Raw genomic sequence first — 20,964 nt, 5'->3', positions numbered from 1 at the left:
CTGATGAGCTCGACTTCTCTTCCATCCACTAAACACATCAATGGCTTTGAATTTGAGTCACAAGCATCCTGGAGGAATAGAGTTAATTTATACTGTTAGTTTAACTGTCTGAAAAACAGGGTGCTACCTCAATGTTCTTGTTTTTTTTTTCGATAGAATCTACTAATGCTAAATCCACGGGTGAAGACATGTGCCTCCCTTCGATCGACAGCAAAAACCAAGACAGACAAAGCTCACTGGAAAAGGAACATTGCAAAAAACTGCTCTGTAAGCATTTCTTCCTGGGGTTAATCAGTCGGCATTATGACTGACATACTAAATTATAGAGTGTATGTATTGCTGTGCCAAAGGCAATGTATGTATATGGTGCAGGATCACAGAAAACTTATCACACACAACTTGTGCTGACTTTCAGAACAACTCCAACTAGTTCCACTCCGCTGTCTTAGATTCTGCAGCTGCTGGATGTCTTGAGCAACACACACAAAATGCTGATGGGGCTCAGCAAGTCAGGCAGTATCTGTGGAGGGGAATAAACAGTCAATGTCTCAGGCCGAGATCCTTCATCAGGACAAGAAATGAATGGGGGAGATGTGGGTGAAGTTAGAACAAGATGAAGGGTGGAGGTGTACAAGCTGGCAGATGATAGTTGAGAACAGGGTGGGGGGAGGGTACTGAAGTAAGAAGCTGGAAGGTGATAGGTAGTAGAGGTAAAGGGATGAAGAAGTCATATCCAGCACATCATTCTCTGTAACTTCCCCCATGTCTAACGGGATCCTATCAGTGAGGATATCTTTCCCTACCCTATCCCTCCATGGGGATCACTGTCTACATGACTCCCTTGTCCAATCATCCCTCCCCATTGACTTCTCTTCTGCCATTTTTCCCTGTGAGGATGACTAATGCTGCATTTCCCCCTGAATCCCCTTTCCCACCATCACTCAGCAACCCAAGAGTCCTCACAGGTGAGGCAATGTTTCACCTGTAAGTCTGTCAAAGAAATCTATTGATTTGTTGCCCGAGTGCAGCCACATCTACGGTAATGTTCTCTCTGATTTGTAATGACCAGTATAGGTGCAAAAGTCTTGTGCTGTGCAATGTTTTGCCCAGTGACAACATGTGCATACTGAATAATCTCTTCAGTAAAAATAGTAGAAATAACCAGTTCTAAAATCTGCAGGCAAATCATCGCAAACTCCATTTTATCAACACTATCCACATCAGAAACTTGAAAAGGAAATGTGTTTGTGTACGATTGCGAAATATACTTAACATGAGGTAGAGGGTGAGAAACTTTTGTAAATAGTTTAAATTCCTCCGTGCACTAGTAGGAAAAGATGAGTGCATGGACACACGCGCACAACTTTGAGGGAACGTTGTTGAGAGCCAGTGCAGACAGGAGCACTGTTTTGTCAAACACCTTTGTTATCTCCGTTGCAAAATGCAGGATCCCTCAGCACTATCCATTTCAATTCCAATTCCAATTCCCCATTCTGACATGTATGTCCAGGCCTTCTTTACTGCCACAATGAAGCCATTCTCAGATTGGAGGAACATCACTTCGTATGTTTTCTGGGCAATTTCTAGCCTGATTGCATAAACAAGATTTCTTTAACTTCTGGTAATTACCCTCTCTTCTGTTTTCTCTCTCTTTTCTGTTTCCCATTCTGATTACTCTCTCTCAACTTCTCTTCTCAACTGTTCATCTCTCCCTTATGCTTCAAACCTAATGTAAAAGTAAAAGGGAGGACATGCAGCAAAACAAAAATTTGCAGGAAGATAGAGGATTGGGAAGCTTTTAAAAAGCTACAGAAAACAATTAAAAGAATCATTAGAAGGGAAAAGATAAAATATGAAACCAAGCTAGCAAACAAAATCAAGGTGGATAGAAAAATCTTTTTCAGGTATATAAAAAAAAATAAAAGAGAGATGAGAGTGGATAATGGACAGCTAGAAAATGAGGCCAGAGAAATAATAACGGGGACAAGGAGATGGTAGATGAAATAAATGAGTATTTTGCATCTTCATTGTGGAAGACACTAGCAGTGAACTAGATGTTGAAGGGCGTGAGGGAAGAGAAGTAAGTGCAGTTACCATTACAAGGGAGAAAGTGCTCAAAAAGCTGGAAGACCTACAGGTGTATAAATCACCCAAACCAGATTTTTGAAATTTTGCATCCTAGGTTTTTGAAAGACATAGCGGAAGAGATTGTGGAGGCATTAGTAATGATCTTTCAAGTATCATTGGACTCAGGCATGGTTCTGACGGACTGGAAAATTGCCAATGTCAGTCCACTCTTTAAGAAAAGAGTGAGGCAGCAGGCAGGAAATTATAGAGACCGGTTAGCCTGACCTCAGTGGTTGGAAAAATGTTGAGGATAGGGGTTATGGAGTACTTGGTGACGCAGGACAAAATAGTACAAAGTCCGCATCATTTCCTTCAGGGAAAATCTTGCCTGATGAAACTGTTAGAATTCTTTGATAAGTTTAGAAGTAGGATAGATAAAGGGGATGCAGTGGATTTCCTATATTTGGATTTTCAGAAGACTTTTGACAAGATGCCATGCACGAAGCTGCTTACCAAGTTAAAAGCAATGGTATTACAAGAAAGTTACTAGCATGGTTAAACCATTGGCTGATTGGTAGAAGGCAGCAAGAGGGTATAAAAGGATTATTTTCTGGTTGGCTGCCAGTTACTAATGGTGTTGGGACAGCTTCCTTTTATGCTGTATATCAATGATTTAGATGATGGAATAGTCGGCTTTGTTGCCAAGTTTTCAGGTGTTATGAAGACTGGTGGAGGGGTAGGTAATGTTGAGGAAATAGTAAGGCTACAGAAGGACTTAAGAGAAGGGGCAAAAAAGTGGCAAATGAAATTCAGTGTTGGAAAATACATGTTCATGCACTTTGGTAGAAGAAATGTGCAAATATTTTCTAAACAGGAAGTAAATCCAAAAACCTGAGATGCAAAGGGTCTTGGGAGTCCTTTTGTGCAGAACATCCTAAAGATTAACTTGCAGGTGGAGTTAGTGGTGAGGTAGGTAAGTGCAATGTTACCATTCATTTCAAGAGGTCTAGAATATAAGAGCAGGGATGTGATGCTGAGGCAGTATAAATATTGTTGAGGCCTCACCTTGAATATTGTGAGCAGTTTTGGCTCCTTATCTGAGAAAAGATTTGCCAGCCTTGGAGAGGGTTCAGAGGAGGTTCACAAGGATAATTCCAGAAATGAAAGGGTTATCATATGAGGAACATTGGGCTCTGTGTCTGTATTCACTGGAATTTAGAAGGTGGTGGGGGGGGTTGTATCTCAATGAAACCTTTCGAAAGTTGAAAGACTTAGACAGAGTAGATGTGGAAATGATGTTCCCCGTGGTGGGGGAGTCTAGGACAAGAAAGCACAGCCTCAGGAAAGAGGGCATCCATTTAAAACAGAAATGTGGAGAAATTTCTTTTACGCAAAAATCTTTTGACTCATGTCACTATTACTTTCCTTTATCAATTCTCATCATGTTGTTTCCTCTATTTCTTCATTATTCCACCAATATGAACAAATTCTCTTTGTCTACTACATCTAAATCCTTCATGATTTTAAATAACCTATTTGGAATCCCTCACAAGCTTTATATTCCCAGGCAAGCAACCCCAGACTCTTTGATCTTTCCATGTAACTTCTTCCAGGCCATCAACTAACGGCTAATTTTGTGGCACCCTTGCACAGGTAAGGTAGCAGCTGTTTCCGAGCTGCACCATACCTAATTCAATCCTGTACTGAACATGATTCAACATCTATGTCTAAGGCTCTGTTTTGTAAAGATTCATCAAGAAATTAATGCACTTGAATACAGTGCCCCATATATAAAGTCCATGATCCTACAAGTATGGGCTTGTTTAACTGCTTTCTGTATCTCCAACAAAAAATACAAATAAAACTTGTATTTAAGACCAGGTCCATGAGACACAGAGCAGAATTAGGCCATTTTACCCATCGAATCTTCTCTACCATTTTATCATGGCTGATCTGTTTTTCCTCTGAACCCCAATCTCCTGCCTTCTCTCCATATCTGTTCATGCCCTGACCAATCAAAAATCTATCAACCTCTGCCTTAAGTATATTGAATGGCTTAGCCTCTATAGCCAGCTTTGGTAACAAATGCTATGAATTTGTCACTCTAGCTAAAGAAATTCCTCCTCATCTCCGTTCCAAAGTGACAACCTTGGACTCTGAAACCATCCTTTGGTCTTAAACTCCCTCACCATAGGAAACTTCATCTCTACATCCACTCTATTGAGCTCTTTCAACACTCAATAGGTTTTAATATAATTACCCTTATTTTTTTCTGAATTCCAGTGAATAGAGGTCCAGAGCAATCAAATGCTCTTCATCTAGGACAAGTCTTTCAATTCTGGAATTATTTTCATGAACCTCCTTTGAGCCCTTTGCAGTGTCAGCACATCCCTTCTTGGATAAAGAGCCAAAAACAGCTCACAGTAATCGAAGTGAGGCCTCACCAGTGCTTTATAAAGCCTCAAAATTACATCTTTGCTTTTACATTTTAGTACTCTTGAAATGAATGCCAGGTTCGCATTTGCCATCCTCATCACTGACTCAGTCTGTAGTCCTGGAAATCCTGCACGAGGACTTGCAACTTGCTTTGGACCTTAAATTTTTGAATTTTCTCTTCATTTAGAAAATAGTCTATGCCTTTTATTTCTTATACCAAACTGCATGAACATACACTTCCTAACACTATGTCACGTCCTTGTCCATTCTGTTAAAATGTGTAAGTTTTCCTTTAGCTGCTCTATTCCTCAAAATGGCATGCCCCTCCATCTACCTTCATGTCATCTGCAAACTAGGCCACAAGGTTATCAATTACGTCATTCAGATCATTGACTTATAATGTAAAAAGAAGCAGTACCGTGACAGACTCCAGTGGAACACCACTGGTCACCGGCAGCCAACCAGTAAAGGCTCTCTTTATTCCCACTCTTTTCTTCTTTCCAATCAGTCAATGCTCTATCCATGCTAGTATCACTTTGTCAAAGGCCTTCTGAACATTCAAACGCACAAAATCCATTGATTCTCCTTTGTCTATCCTGCTTGTTATTTCTTCAAAGAATTCCAACAGATTCCTCAGGCAAGGTTTTCCCTTAAGAGAACCATGCTGACTGTGGCCTATTTTATCCTATGTCTCCAAGTAACCTGAAACAGCATCCTTAACAATCAACTCTCGGTATCTTTACAACCACTGAGGTCAGATTAACTGCTCTATAATTTCCTTTCTTCTGTCTCTCTCTTTCATGAAGAGCAGAGTGACGTACAATCTTCCAATCCTCTGGAACCATGACAGAGTCTACTGATGCTTGAAAGCTCATTACTAATGCCTGCACAATCTCTTCAGCCATCTCATTCAGAACACAGGAAGGTACACTATCTGTTCCAGGTGATTTATCTGCCTTCCAACCATTCAGTTTTTCAAGAACCTTCTTCCTAGTCATGCAAATTCACACATTTCTGCCCTGTGATCACTCAAACTTGTGGCATATTGCTAGTGTTTTCTATAGTGAAGACTGATGGAAAATACTTATTCAGTTCATTCACCATTTCCCTGTCCCCCATTGCTACCTCTCCAGCATCATTTTCCAGTAGCCTAATATCTACTCTCACCTCTCTTTTACACTTCAGGTATCTGAAGAAACTTTTGATATACTGTACTCTTTAATAATATTGGTTAGCTTAGCTACATCTTTTTATTCTTTGTTAAATTTTTAATTGCCTTCATTTGGTTTTTAAAAGCTTCCCAAATCTCTAACTTCCCACTAATTTTTGGTCTATGCTCTCTCTATGGCTTTTATGTTTGCTTTGACTTCTCCTCTCAGCCACGGTTTTGTCATCCGGCCTATAGAATACTTTTCTTCTCTTTGGGATGTATGTATCATCTGCCTTCCGAATTGCTCCCAGAAACTCTAGCCATTGCTGCTCTGCCATCATCCCTATCATTGTTTTTGACCAACTTGTCTCTCATGCCTCTGTAATTCCCTTTACTCCTCTGTAATACGGATACATCTGGCTGCTACTTCCCAAGTTTCAGGGTTAATTTGATCATTTTACGATCACTACCCCCAAGGGTTTCTTTACCTTAAGCTCTCAAATCAATTATGGTTCATTGCACAAAGCCCAAACTCAACCATGAGCTGCTCTAAAAAGCCATCTCATAGGCATTCTAAAAATTCCCTCTCCTGGGATCCAGCTCCATGTTCTGAACTTTCTATTATCTGCATGTTTGGAAATTGCAGGCTTTACATGCAAGGCCAATAATATAAATAATAGGAATAATTATAGAACTGACCTTTAGGGATCTGTGAATTATAGACACGAGTTTTTGCAAATATTGGAATTCTTGAGCAACACACATGACATGCTGGAGGAACTCAGCAGGCCAGGCAGCCTCTACGGAGGGGATTTAAAAGTCAATGATTTGGCCAGATCCGTCTGATGAAGGTCTCTACCCAAAATGTCGAGTGTTGATTCCCCTCCTAGATGCTGCCTGACCTGTTGAGTTCCTTCCTTATTTTATGTGTGTTGTCTGATTGATAATTCACCAAGTTCTGATGGACAGTCTCCGCTCAAAATGTTGACTGTTTATTCTTCTCCATAGATGTTGCCTGATTTATTGAGTTCGTTTTGTATGTTTTACATGGGGAACTGCACTGCACATCAAATTATTCCAAGAAACAACACTTTAGTGCTTCCACAAACAAAAGAAAATATGCAGACGTTGGAAATCCAAGCAACACACACAAAATGCTGGAGCAACTCATCAGTCCAGGCAGCAACTATGGAAAAGAGTACAGTTGAGGTTTCGAGCTGAGACCCTCAGGCGGATTTTAGAGCTTCTTCCATTTTACCAGTTCTCTGTCCATACTCAAATGGTGCTTTTAATAATCTACTTTACTTTTCATGTCTAGTTTTTTTTTAACAGTACATTATTGGCTATCTTTTGACAATACCACACGTCAATTGAATTTACCTCATCAAAAAATCTTTATTGATTTATTTAAACAGGGGTTGCTTTAACCTAGTTCATATCAGTCATTTCTGTTTAATTCTGCCATTGATTATCCTTGATAAAACTAAAGAGAAATAGTCATTTATTGCCTTTTTTCACAGACTCCTTTTTGGTCTCCGATCAATTCATGTCTCCTGCAGACATGGTCAGAAGGTCTAGTTGTTGTTCAGACCAAACATCAGAATGAGGAAGAAAGGTGACCTAAGTGATTTTGGCTGTGGATCTTGATTCCAAACAGTCTGTCACAAATACTGCTCACTTCCTGAGTCCTCGCAGACAACATTCTCTAGAGTTTACAGAGAATAGTGCAAAAGAAACAATAAAGGTCCAGTGAGTGGCAGTTCTGTGGGTGAAATTACCTTGTTAACGAGAGAGGTCAGAGGAGAATGATCAAACTGGTTCAAGCTGACAGGAAGGTCACAGTAACTCAAATAATCACAGGTTACAACAGTGGTGAGCATCTCTAAACACAGAATATATTGAATCTTGAAGTGAATGGGCTACAGCAGCAGATGACCACAGACATATATTCAGCGACCATGGAGCCTATATTGTAGATTATAGGTTTATAGTATATTTTATATATTGCACTGCTGCCATGAAGCAACAAATTTTCCAACATATATCAGTGATAGTAACTCTAACTCTGATTCTGATTCTGGTAGCATAATCCAAACTGGAAATGGTTTTCAATGCCTATATACAGGTGAATTTCCAGACTGTTGTTTTCCTAGAGTCATAAAATCATCAAGGCCTTTAATCCACCATGTCAGCCCCAACCATCAAGTATAATACTGCACCAAAGTCTTAGGCACATCTTTAAAAACTTTGTAAAGTGCAGATGCTTTCAAAATAATGAAATGAGGTTTCTAAATATAAGAGAAATTATAAAGAGTAGTAAACAGTAAACAAAAATAAATCAAATCAATATTTGGTGTGAGCACCCTTTCCCTTTAAAACTGCATCAACTCTGCCATGCAGTTTTACAAGAAAGTCAGCAGGTAGGTTGTTCCACGCTTCTTGGAGAAATGTCCGCAGTTCTTTTGCAGGCTTTGGCTATGTTGCTAGCTTCTGTCTCTCCAGATAATCCCAGGCAATCTTGCTGATGTTGCGATCAGGGCTCTGTGCAGACCATACCGTCTGAAACCACGTAAAATAATCTAGGGTGCCTAAGACTATTACGCAGCACTGTATCTCTCTATACAAATCTTGTTTGAAAGCAGTCGGTCCATATCCTACAATGACTTGGCAATTCAAGTGCTCATCCAGATGCTTGATAAATAGTGTGCATGTCTCTGATTCTCAGAACTCATAGTCTAGATTTCACCCATCCTCTGGATGCAAGAATTCTTCCTGAAATCCCCTCTAAATCTCATTATTCCTCCTAAGAATATCTACCATAGGTTAAAAAAAAACCCTACTCTCTATCCAATGTAAACTTCTTGTAATGTTGTCTAAGTCTGTCAGGTCCCCGGCATGTTCAGTATCTCCTCATAACTGAAACTTTGTGTACCCTGCGACATAGATTGAATCTCCTCTGCACCTTGACATCTTTCCCAAAGTGTGTTATCCGGCAATGCATATTAAATATTAATGTTTACTAACTTGATTCACCTAATTTAAAGCAAATGTAAAAGCAAGTGTATTGGTGCCCATGATATTAAGAAATAAGTGCAGAAATTAGCAAGTTGCTATTCAGCGTATCTTCTGCAAAGGTGATACTAAAACAGAGAAGGATAATTGTAACATAGCAGAATCTAATAACCAAGATTTTTATTTCAGTCCTGAAGAAGGGTCTCAGTCTAAAACGTCAACTGGTTATTCTCTTTCATAGATGCTGCCTAACCTGCTGAGTTCCTCCAGCATTTTGTGTGTGTTGCTTTATATTTAGGAGATGTGATTGAGAAGTTTGCTTAAGATATCAAGACTGGAATGTGATCAGAAGTAAGGAAACAAGTTTCAAGCTGCAGGAAAACACCAGTGGACATAAAAGTGTCAAATGTTAGTTATTCCAGTGAAGAGTGTGATAATATGTTGTTGGTAAAATAGGCAGAAGATTATACAGAAAATTGAGTATAATCAGAAAATGTGAATTTTGGAGTGAATGTCCAGATACAACAAGGTTCAGGAGCAGTTACTACCTTTCTGCCATCAGGCTCCTGAACCAACATGAACAGCTTACGTACTCTGCTTCCTCGTTTCCTCCCTCCCTCCCTGCCTCTTTTGTTTTTCTTTGATTTGCACAGTTTGTCTTCCTTTGCACATTGGCTGTTTGTTGCTCTTTGCTTGTGTGCAGCTTGCCATTGATTTTACTGTATTCCTTTGTTCTGTTGCGAAAGCTTGCGATGAAACGAACCTCAGGGTAGTACAATATGGACTCTGCTAGTAAATTTAATTTGATCTTTGAACTTAGAAAGCACTTACTCAGGGCAAAGTAGGCTGAAGAATACATAGGAAATTGAGTACATCAGAAAGATTAAAAAATAGGAATTTTGGATGAATGTCCTGAGATACCTAAAGTGGGGCAAGGCAGGTAGATTAAGAGATAGAGAGACAAATGAGTTTGTGTTCGTGCGCCAGAGCATAAACATGGGGCGATAAGAGACTAATTGCTTGAGTACAGTGTACTGTTCCAGTTATCTCACTTCAGAGTGGTAATATGTGATGGGATCTAGGGGAGATGCACAGAAACATTGCCAATTACAAAATTATGTGAGAGTTTGATTCGGTAGGGGTTTTATCTTTGGAGCAAAGGTGACTGAGAAGAAAATGAAATAAGAAAAGTGAGAAGGAAGGGCCTATTTCCGTTGGCTGAGAAGTTGACTGCAAGAGCCATGGAGTTAAATCATTTGCTGTAAAGCAATGAGGGGAGCTGAGAACCTTTTTCTTCATCGAGAGATAATTTGTAAGTGTGGAGTCTTAGATTTTTCAGAAGTTGATTATTATTGGAAATTTAAAATAAAAGATACATAGCTTTGTAATATTATTAACTTTTCTTGTGCTTCCCTCTCTCTTCTCATCTTTACACCTCTTCTCATCTTTACACTTTTATAGAAAATTACAGCACAATACAAACACCTCAGCCCATGATGTTGTGCCGATCTTTTAACCTACTCTGAGACCAATCTTATCCTTCCCTCCTGGATAGCCCACCAGTTTTCTATCATTCATATGCTGAAGAGTTTCTTGAATGCTCCTAATATATCTGCCTCTACCACTACCCCTGTCAGGACATTCCACATACCCACCACTCTCTGTGTAAAGAACTTAACCTCAGATATCCCCTATACTCTTCTCTAATCACCTTGAAATTATGCACCTTGCATTAGCCATTTCCACCCTGCGAAAAGTCTCTGAGTTTTTCTACCTTCGGGGAAAAAAGATCTCCGATCCTTTAAGTTGATTTTTTTGTGCCACACTTAATTGAATTAACTATTCCAAATTTCCAATTTTTGGTTCACGCTCTCTGCAGCTTGGTGCGGGTTATTAATTAATGTGATTGTTAAGAAAATGCACCATTGTTTGTTTTGTGACTGATCCCTGATGGAAGTTTGCTAGTGGAGCTTTCCAAGTGCACAGCCCTGTAAGAAGTCTCTGGGTGGGTATAAACTTAATGAGTCGCTGTGCTGTTTACTTGCTGCGGACTGCAAACTGCAGAGCGTTGCTTTGCAGGACAGAAGTGACCTTGATAGATTTCTTACTCTTTTACTTCTGCCTTACCCAAATGAACATTGCGCCACCATGTATTTTATGTGGCAGTCAAGCTGAGAACAGGAGAAGCTGATTTGATGATGTAGCATATCTTATTCATTTAAACTGGAATTGAAATTTGAAAGTCGATAGCTTTAAATTCTGCACAGTACTACATTTAATGCACTGGTTAACATGTTGATGATAAATTTCAGTCTATGCTATTATAACTCCGTCGTTAACCTGATTTGTTTTAAATGGATTCTTGACAGCATTAAAATAGCACAGACAGAAACAGATCACAGTATACTAAGCAGGATTCACATGAGCTACCTGGAGGCCTAGTATATGTTGCTTCTGTATTTAAAGTCATCTGAACCAGAATGCCATTTGCACTTAGAATCAGCTAGTGGAAGGATTGGCAATATTTAGCTGCACAGAATTTTTATATGGACTTCAGAGGCATATCTTCTGCTGGCAAACTTGGAACTCCTCTGGTACAATTAAATGAGATTCAGTTGTGTACAACCCAGTTGGTCGGACTCAGAAGAAAGTGTTGAAATGTAATATTTACAAGGCTTTGTTTTCCGCCACCTGATGTCTGTCAACTTGAGTAATACAGAGGTCATCAAAAATTATTTAATCTTAGAAAACTAGTATTGTTACAATTTTTTTACATGTATAGGTTGAGCGCCCCTTATCCAAAATACTTGTGTTTTGGATTTCAGATTTTTTTTTGGATTTTTTTTCCTTTATATAGTGATATAGCTTGGGGATGGGCCCCAAGTCTAAGCATAGAATCCATTTACGCTATATGTGCAGTGAATACGTATACGTTGAAGCTGGTTTTATACAATATTTTTAATAATTTTGTGCATGAAACAACAAGGTGTACAGTGAACCATCAGAAAGGTAAGCTATCACTGCTTCAGCCAGCCAGGTGGACAGTCAGAGGCTGTTACTGGCATCACCATCATCCGCAACTCTGAATTTATGTGCTAACGGAAAGCTGTCTTTGTCTTACACTTGGTCATTGCACATGCTATGTGCACTTAACAATAAAAGTTATTACGTACCATTAATATAGTGAAAATATAATGTGTGCAGGGTAACAAAAGCAGCACACCAGCATCTGGAGAATATCTGAATCAGCCGTTGAACAACAACAATGGCAGGCTTTCAGTATCCATCTATGATGCCATGCTTTGGTTACAGTACAATGTATTTGTATTTTACTTTTTTAAGTTTTATGTAAGGTATAAAAACAAAAGTTTGAAATTAATTACTGGTAAATGTACTGAGAACTGTGAAAAAAGTCAGCATTTTAACTTTCATGTAACAATAATGCTGGTCATGCTACACTCTATCGTAGGATTTTAGGTGTAAATGAAATTCAGAATTCATGCAAAAATAATGTGTTTTGTAATTACCAAAAAAAAAGCAGAATGATCTTCACTTTACTGAAGAAGATAAATGCAGCACCACACGCTGCAACTATGTCAGATCTGAAAAGCTTGAGATAGAGGGTATATCATTGTGATTTAATTGATTTAAACCGGCATGATTTCTTGTTCTTTTATGAATGCATGCTGCTTTCGCCCTTCGGTTTCTCTGCTGTTCCATGATCAGAAGCCTCCTTAAAAATGAAATACCATGCCTTTTCTTAAATTTCTCCAGCCAGGCTGCTGAATATTCCAATTACCTTCATTTTTCAGTTAATTGTGATAGACCTTTGCTTGTTTCATTATCAGCATGTGGTTAAGCAGCTTGTTCACTCTGACACTGATGAATCCACTCTTTCAATACATGATCAAGATCTTCATTTCTCACTTATACTGTGGTTTTCTATTTTTCATTAACATCTGTTCATTACTTTTAGCATAGAACTTTAACATTTTGTCCTTCTGTTTCCTCATTCATAGGTGGTGGTTGCTCTAGCACCGTACTCCTCTCTGAGATGCTTCACACTTACACTGCTGTAAAGTTCTTCCAACAACTTGATGTCCTGTGTTATAGATATAGAAACACACGGTAATCACTGTGAATAATGCATGAAGATTTAGCTAAGAAGCCTGCTGAAATCAACAGGGCCCGCTCAGGATATGTGAGGTCTCTTCTCAGAACTCTGTTTTAGAAACATAGAAAATAGGTGCAGGAGTAGGCCATTCGGCCCTTTGAGCCTGCACCGCCATTCAGTATGATCATGGCTGATCATCCAACTCAAAACCCTATACCTGCTTTCTCTCCATACCCCTGATCCCTTTAGACACAAGGGCCATATCTACCTCTTAACTATAGTCAATGAACCAGCCTCAACAGTTTCCCGTGGCAGAGATTTCCACAGATTCACCACTCTCTGTGTGAAGAAGTTTTTCCTCACCTCAGTCCAAACAGGCTTCCCCTTTATCCTTAAACTGTGACCCCTCATTCTGGACTTCCCCAACATTGGAAACAATCTTCCTGCATCTAGCCTGTCTAATCCCTTTAGAATTTTATACGTTTCAATAAGATCCCCCCTCAATCTTCTAAATTCCAGTGAGTATAAGCCTAGTCGATCCAGTCTTTCTTCATATGAAAGTCCTGCCATCCCAGGAATCAATCTGGTGAACCTTCTCTGTACTCCCTCTATGGCAAGAATGTCTTTCCTCAGATTAGGGGACCAAAACTGCACACAATATTCTAGGTGCGGTCTCACCAAGGCCTTGAACAACGGCAGTAGAACCTCCCTGCTCCTGTACTCAAATCCTTTTGCTATGGATGCCAACATACCATTTGCCTTTTTCACCGCCTGCTGTACCTGCATGCCCACCTTCAATGACTGGTGTACAATGACACCCAGGTCTCATTGCATCTCCCCTTTTCCTAATCGGCCACCGTTCAGATAATAATCTGTTTTCCTGTTCTTGCGACCAAAGTGGATAACCTCACATTTATCCACATTAAATTGCATCTGCCATGAATTTGCCCACTCACCTAACCTATCCAAGTCACCCTGCATCCTCTTAGCATCCTCCTCACAGCTAACACCGCCGCCCAGCTCGTGTCATCTGCAAACTTGGAGATGCTGCATTTAATTCCCTCGTCTAAATCATTAATATATATTGTAAACGGTCGCAGCACTGAGCTTTGCGGTACCCCACTAGTCACTGCCTGCCATTCTGAAAAGGTCCTGTTTACTCCCACTCTTTGCTTCCTGTCTGCCAACCAATTCTCTATCCACATCAATACCGTACCCCCAATACCATATGCTTTAAGTTTGCACACTAATCTCCTTTGTGTGACCTTGTCAAAAGCCTTTTGAAAATCTAAATATACCACATCCACTGGCTCTCCCCTATCCACTCTACTAGTTACATCTTCAAAAAATTCTGTAAGATTCATCAGACATGATTTTCCTTTCACAAATCCATGCTGACTTTGTCCGATGATTTCACCTCTTTCCAAATGGGCTGTTATCACATCTTTGATAACTGACTCTAGCATTTTCCCCACAACCGATGTCAGACTAACCGGTCTATAATTCCCCAGTTTCTCTCTCCCTCCTTTTTAAAATGTGGGGTTACATTAGCCACCCTCCAATCCTCAGGAACTAATCCAGAATCTAAGGAGTTTTGAAATATTATCACTCATGCATCCATTATTTCTTGGGCTACTTCCTTAAGCACTCTGGGTTGCAGACCATCTGGCCCTGGGGATTTATCTGCCTTTAATCCCTTCAATTTACCTAACACCACTTCCCTACCAACATGTACTTCCCTCAGTTCCATCATCTCACTAGACCCTCGGTCCCTTACTATTTCTGGAAGACAGAAACAAAGTAGTTATTCGATTGGTCAGCCATGTCTTTGTTCCCTATGATCAATTCATGTGTTTCTGACTGTAAAGGACCTATCTTGACCAATCTTTTTCTTTTAACGTATCTATAAAAGCTTTTACAGTCAGTTTTTATGTTCCCTGCCAGCTTTCTCTCATAATCTTTTTTCTCTTTCCTAATTAAGCCCTTTGTCCTCCTCTGCTGGTCTCTGAATTTCTCCCAGTCCTCAGGTGTGCCGCTTTTTTTTGCTAATTTATATGTTTCTTCTTTGGACTTGATACTATCCCCAATTTCCCTTGTCAGCCATGGGTGCACTACCTTCCCTGGTTTATTCTTTTGCCAAACTGGAATGAACATTTGTTGTAGTTCATCCATGCGATCTTTCAATGATTCCCCTTGCATATCCTCCGTCAACCCTTTAAGTATCATTTGCCAGTCTATCTTAGCTAATTCACATCTCATACCTTCAAAGTTACCTTTCTTTAAGTTCAGAACCTTTGTTTCTGAATTAACTATGTCACTCTCCATCTTAATGAAGAATTCCACCATATTATGGTCACTCTTACCCAAGGGGCCTCGCAAGACAAGATTGCTAACTCACCCTTCCTCATTGCTCAATACCCAATCTAGAAAGGCCTGCTCTCTAGTTGGTTCCTCAACATGTTGGTTCAGAAAATCAGCCCGCATATGTTCCAAGAAATCCTCTTCCTCAGCACCCTTACCAATTTGGTTCACCCAATCTATATGTAGATTGAAGTCACCCATTATAACTACGGTTCCTTTATTGCATGCATTTCTAATTTCCTGTTTAATGCCATCCTCAACCTCACTACTACTGTTAGGTGGCTTGTACACAACTCCCACCAGCGTTTTCTGCCCCTTGGTGTTATGCAGCTCTACACATATCGATTCCACATTCTCCAGGCTAATGTCCTTCCTTTTTATTGCATTAATCTCCTCTTTAACCAGCAATGCTACCCCACCTCCTTCTCTTTCCTGTCTGTCCTGTCTACAAACGAAGTAAGAATGACTGAACTGTGCCTCTGCAAGCGAACCAAAACATTATTCTGTTTAAGTTGGATACTAGAACACAAGTAAATGTTCCTGCAGAGTCTGAGTTTAATGCATTAAAGCCAAGACCAAAGTTACATCAGACAAATATAAAAGTGACTGGGTATTCAGGTGCAGACATTCCAGTTAAAGGAACATGTGTAGCAAAAGTATCACACAAAAAATATTGAGCACATACTTTCATTTGTGGTAGTGCCAAAAAATGTACAGTCAATACTGGGTCTGTCTGCCTGTGAGAGACTGTATTTGGTGAAAAGAATCTTAGTCCTGGATAGTGACACGGAGTCAGAATACAGTGACTTGATAAAAGAGTATGAGGACTTGTTCAAAGGGCTTGGTTGTCTTCCAGGAGAGCACACGATTAAAGTTGACAACACAGTGCCACCTGTAGTACATCCATGTAGAAAAGTACCTTTTGCATTACATGGTCAACTCAAAACAGAGCTTGACAGAATGGAACGGTTAGGAGGCATACGAAAAATTGATGGGCCGACTGAATGGGTCAATTCGCTTGTTATTGTTGATAAGAAAAATGGAAAACTTGAGGATTTGCTTAGGTCTAAGAGCCTTGAATCGAGCCATTAAAAGAGAGAGCATTTCAAATTGCCTACTTGTGAAGAACTTATGTCACAGTTTGCTAATGCAAAGTACTTTAGTAAATTAGATGCATCCTCTGGATTCTGGCAACTTAAACTAGATGAACCGAGTTCAAAGTTGTGTACCTTTAACACTCCTTCTGCCTGATACTGTTTTCTTCGGCTTCCATTTGGAATTGCATCAGCTCTTGAAGTGTACCATAAAACCACTTACATGCTATACGAGCACATTGAGGGCATGGATGCATCCATGGACGATATTATTGTCTGACCAGGGTTCTATATAGCTGCAACATTACCTCTTGGCACCTAAATTCAATTCCACGATTGATGACGGCAGTACACAGTATGCCTTCTTAAACACAGAGTCAACCTGTGCAGCTGCTTTGAGCGTCCTATGGACTTGGACCCCAAGATCCCTCTGATTCTCCACACTGCCAAGAGTCTTACCATTAATACTACAGTTGGCCATCTTCTGCCATCATATCACAGGTGTTGCTTGCATAGCTGATACCAACCTCCTGAAATGGACTTTCATGTACTATTGTATTAGCTACTGCAGTCAGTAAGCTGTTGACTACCCTCTTTAAGCTGTTGTTCTGGTCTAACGAACAATTTGTTAGAGGATAGAAGCAAGTCTGTAGATGCTGGAAATCCAAAGCAACACACACAAAATGCTGGAGGAACTCAGCAGGTCAGGCAGCGACTATAGAAATGAGTAAGTAGTTGACGTTTTGGTTTGAGAACCTTCATCAAAATTGAGAAAGAAGGGACAAGATGCCAGAATAAAAAGGTGTGGGGAGGGGAAGAAGGATAACTGGAAGGTGATAGGTGAAGTAAAGTGGGTGGGAAAGGTTAAGGGCTGGAGAAAAAGTAATCTGATAGGAGAGGAAGATGGATGTAGGAGAAAGGGAAGGAAGAAGGTACTAAGGGGAAAGTGAATAGGCATCTTGGTATGACTGGAGGCCATGGATCGATATATGGGAATGGGAATTAGAATTAAAATGTTTAGCCATTGGGGTAACTCTGCTTCTGGCAGATAGAGTTTGACGAAGCAGTCCCCCAATTTGCGATGGGTTACACCAATGTAAAGGAGGCTGCATTGGAAGCACAGGATGCAATAGCCGACCCTAGCAGATTTGCAGATGAAGTATTGCCTCACTTTTGAGGTAATCTAGAAGTCCTAGTTGGGTATTTAGAAACATACCCAATTAATTGGCTATGCTTAAGACTGAGGTTGACAGATTCTTGATTAGTCAGGCCATGAAGGGATACAGGTCGAAGGTGGAAGATTGTGGCTAAGAAGCAAAATAGGTTAGCCATGATGAAATGGCGGAGCAGACTCGATGGGTCAAATCTGCCTAATTATGCTCCTAGGTCTTGTGGTTTAAGTCTTTTTCTCAGGGGGCTCTACATAAAGAATCAAGCCCACATCCAGTCTTGAGGTGGTGGAGCTGGAAAGTCAGATGATTGTACCAGCATGCACAAATGTAATTCTCTGCTTATTTCAGAATCATTAATTCAGCCCTGAGTTTCGTATTACCAGTGTAAATTCCCTAATCTGCATTTATAAAGGAATTGCTCATGTAAATGCTGTAATTATAGCTTCTTACAGCACTTCCACTTAAGAGAGGGCACAATTATGGTGTGACATGTTTACATTGGCAGTGTCCATTTTAAATCTGGACACGGCTTTGTCTTGTTAAAAGAAAGATAGGAAATGCTTTTTGATGTGAAATTTCATAAAATAATTGCTGAGGAGGTGGTGCTGCATGAAACATTAGTGTGATCGTATAATTAAAAGGAGTTCACCACTGAATTGAGTAAAACTTAAGGTTGAAATGTAATTGTAAATTGAAGGTATAGGCAGACAGAAATGCCATTAATAGAACTCCTAATGAATGTTAGGATACCAGAAGCCTGCTTATTAATTAATTATTGCTGTTCCTACAGCTTCTTAACACATAAAACTGTGATCAGAAAGAAGGCCCAAAATGTTATTCCACTTGATGTTAAAAAGCTGAGCTGTGAAACTCCTGGTACAGTTTGAATGATGAGCTGTATTTCAGAATACAATGTAAATAGCTTCTTTTTAATTAATTTTAAGTCAGTTTTGCAAAAAAAAACATTTTGGTGATTTAAAAAAAGAATCCAACTAGGGAATGCATTGAAGGTTTTGAGCCTCTGGCTACTGTAATCCTTTGAAACAGCAGCAGCAATTAAATCATTGGAACTATTGCTATTTCTTTATGAGAAAATAGTGTTATTTTTCATCTGCGTTCCTCTGAAGAGCTATCACACATATGCATTTAATTGCATTGATAGGGAAAAGAATTATAGTTTTCAAACAATTTTGTTTGTAAAATTCCTGAGAAAAATTGTGATATATTCAACATAATTTTTTATTAAAAATACAGTATAAGATTCATGAAGAATCCAAAGGTAACAGTTCTGTTCATCTTGAGCAGGCCAAGTAGCCACATATAGATGTAAATTCAAAGCAGAACAAAATTGAAGATGCCGTCCTTTATATAACATCCAATTCATTATCGCCATGGTGCAGAGTGAATGTGCTTATTGTGGATTGTGTGTAAATCATTTACTTACCAATGATGTAATAGATAAAATTTAATTGAGAGCTTTGATATATCAGATTAATTCCACAAATAATAAAGTAATGAGTTAGAAAGGTATTCATGAGTGGAGCAAATCCTATGTCTTATGGTTCTTCATTGTTGGGTGTATATAATGCATGACTAATGAATAAAACATTTGTTTTATTCATTAGTTATGCATTTTTATGTAGCTTTAATGAGGACTATTAAAAATGTGGAGGGCTCATTTATACTCATTAGGTTTCGTGAGCTGCACTCAGTTTCATAGGAATATTCAAGTCTGGGATCCCTCTAGCCAGTCTACATCATTTCAGTCAGTCTGCAAGTTCAAAGAAATAAAATACTACTTTTCCTCTTTATTATGTTCATGATTATACCTTTGGTTATGAAAAGTAGCCTATGTGCTTCCAAACTTTACTGACTCTGTCAGCCTCTTACTGCCCCATTTCTACTATGAACTTTTTACCATCTTGAAAACCAATTCAGTCAACGAAGCTATTAGCGTTCCTTCTGAATAATGAAATAAATAGGATGAATTGTTTCGCTCATGGGTGTAAGGTTGCATATTGCTATAAAACTGCTTCCGCTGAATTTTGAATCAGTCCTGAATAGATGAATTTGAGACTCTGACCCTTGTTTCTAGATGTCCCATCAAAGGATATCTCTTTGCTGCATCTGCTGTTTCAAACCAAGGATATTGTATGCTTCAATGAGATCACCACTCATTTTCTAATGCAAAAGAGTAAAGGCTCAATTAACCTTTCTAATTTCAATATGGTGACGAACTAGCTTTGTGAATGCTTAAAGACATTTATTGGACCTCATGACACTATTTAAATATATCCACTGTGTATAAAGATAAATTTAATATAGGGTTGTACTTCTACATTTGCAGTTTAGCAGCTCAGAACACCCATATACATTCCTAAATTGATAAGGGGCAATAGAATTTTTTTGAAGCTATAATGAGATATTTTGTTGTAATACTACTTTTAAAAAAACAACCGGGGGATTTCATTTTAAGGCCTACTCTGGGATGTACATTAAGATCATTGCAAATAGATAAATTATTTCATTCAGATTAAGTTTCCATGTAAGGAGAGCTCAAGGAAACTGGGCAGTTTCCATCAGCGCAATGAAGGTAATAAGGAATCTGATGTGAGGATTTCAAAATATTTTAATTTCTGTAAGGTATATAGCAAAGAGGTGTTTACAGGGGTTGGTAAGTCTCTTTAAAAGGTTGGAAATTACACCTGTTTACTAAATAGAAAAAGGGAAAAGATATTGGTGTCATTTTTTACCAGATACTTGGAAGAGGTAATCAGTTCTACCTTAAATGGAAGTGCAATGAACAACTGAAAAATAAATGGTTTGGGGATAGGTGGAATATACTGTAAGTTATGATGAGCTAAATGACAAGTTTCTAGATGGTAAAAGTTGCAAAGGTTCAGTGTAAGTTTATTATCAAAGTACATTTATGTCAATATATGCTATCTTTTTTCTCCTTTTTGCATTATGTATTTAATTTATTATATATATTGTAATTTTAATTTTTAGTATTGTATATTGCAATGCACTGCTGCTGCAAAACAACAAATTTCATGACATATGCTAGTGATATTAAACGTGATTCTGATTCTGAAGATTCATTGTCAAAGGTTCAAAGGTCCAATTTAATGTCAGAGAAATGTACACATCCAGAAAGGCTTTTTCTTCACAACCACGCATGAAAACAGAGGAGTGCCCCAAAGAATGAGCGACGGTTAAATGTTAGAACCCCAAAGTCCTCCCCCCCCCAACTTCCCTCCCTCCCGTGTGTAAGCAGCAGCAAGCAACAATCCCCCCTCCCTCACCGGCAAAAAAAAAACATCGGCACTTGCCACCGAGCACTCAGGCGTGAGCAAAGCAATAGCAGAGACACAGCCTTGCAGTTACCCCAAAGACTTTGTGTTTCACCTTGTATACGACATACCACAGGCTCTCTCTTTCCCTAATAAGGGAGAAGTAGGTGTCTCCGTTTTCCCAGTGAGCGGGGAGACATAACAAACAACGCACTGGTTTATGATGTTAAAAGTTATGTCACTTTTTTCGAGCTCTGTCCCCAAA

The 20,964-nt window shown here is 39.2% G+C and overlaps 1 protein-coding gene across 3 annotated transcripts in view; it reads left to right on the top strand.

Moving 5' to 3' along the window:
• LOC132401544 (dihydropyrimidine dehydrogenase [NADP(+)]-like) overlaps positions 1-20,964 on the top strand; it is an 889,454-nt gene that overhangs the window by 133,466 nt on the left and 735,024 nt on the right. For all 3 annotated transcript variants that reach the window (XM_059983565.1, XM_059983564.1, XM_059983566.1), the window contains exon 2: positions 157-267. In XM_059983565.1, the coding sequence (XP_059839548.1) occupies positions 157-267 (111 nt within the window). The remainder of the gene's footprint in view (positions 1-156; positions 268-20,964) is intronic.

The sequence above is a fragment of the Hypanus sabinus genome, chromosome 11, assembly GCF_030144855.1.
Source record: "Hypanus sabinus isolate sHypSab1 chromosome 11, sHypSab1.hap1, whole genome shotgun sequence".
In the NCBI taxonomy this organism is placed as follows: domain Eukaryota; kingdom Metazoa; phylum Chordata; class Chondrichthyes; order Myliobatiformes; family Dasyatidae; genus Hypanus; species Hypanus sabinus.
The sequence above is the reverse complement of the archived record's forward strand: the minus strand, read 5'-3'. Positions and strand labels throughout refer to the sequence as shown.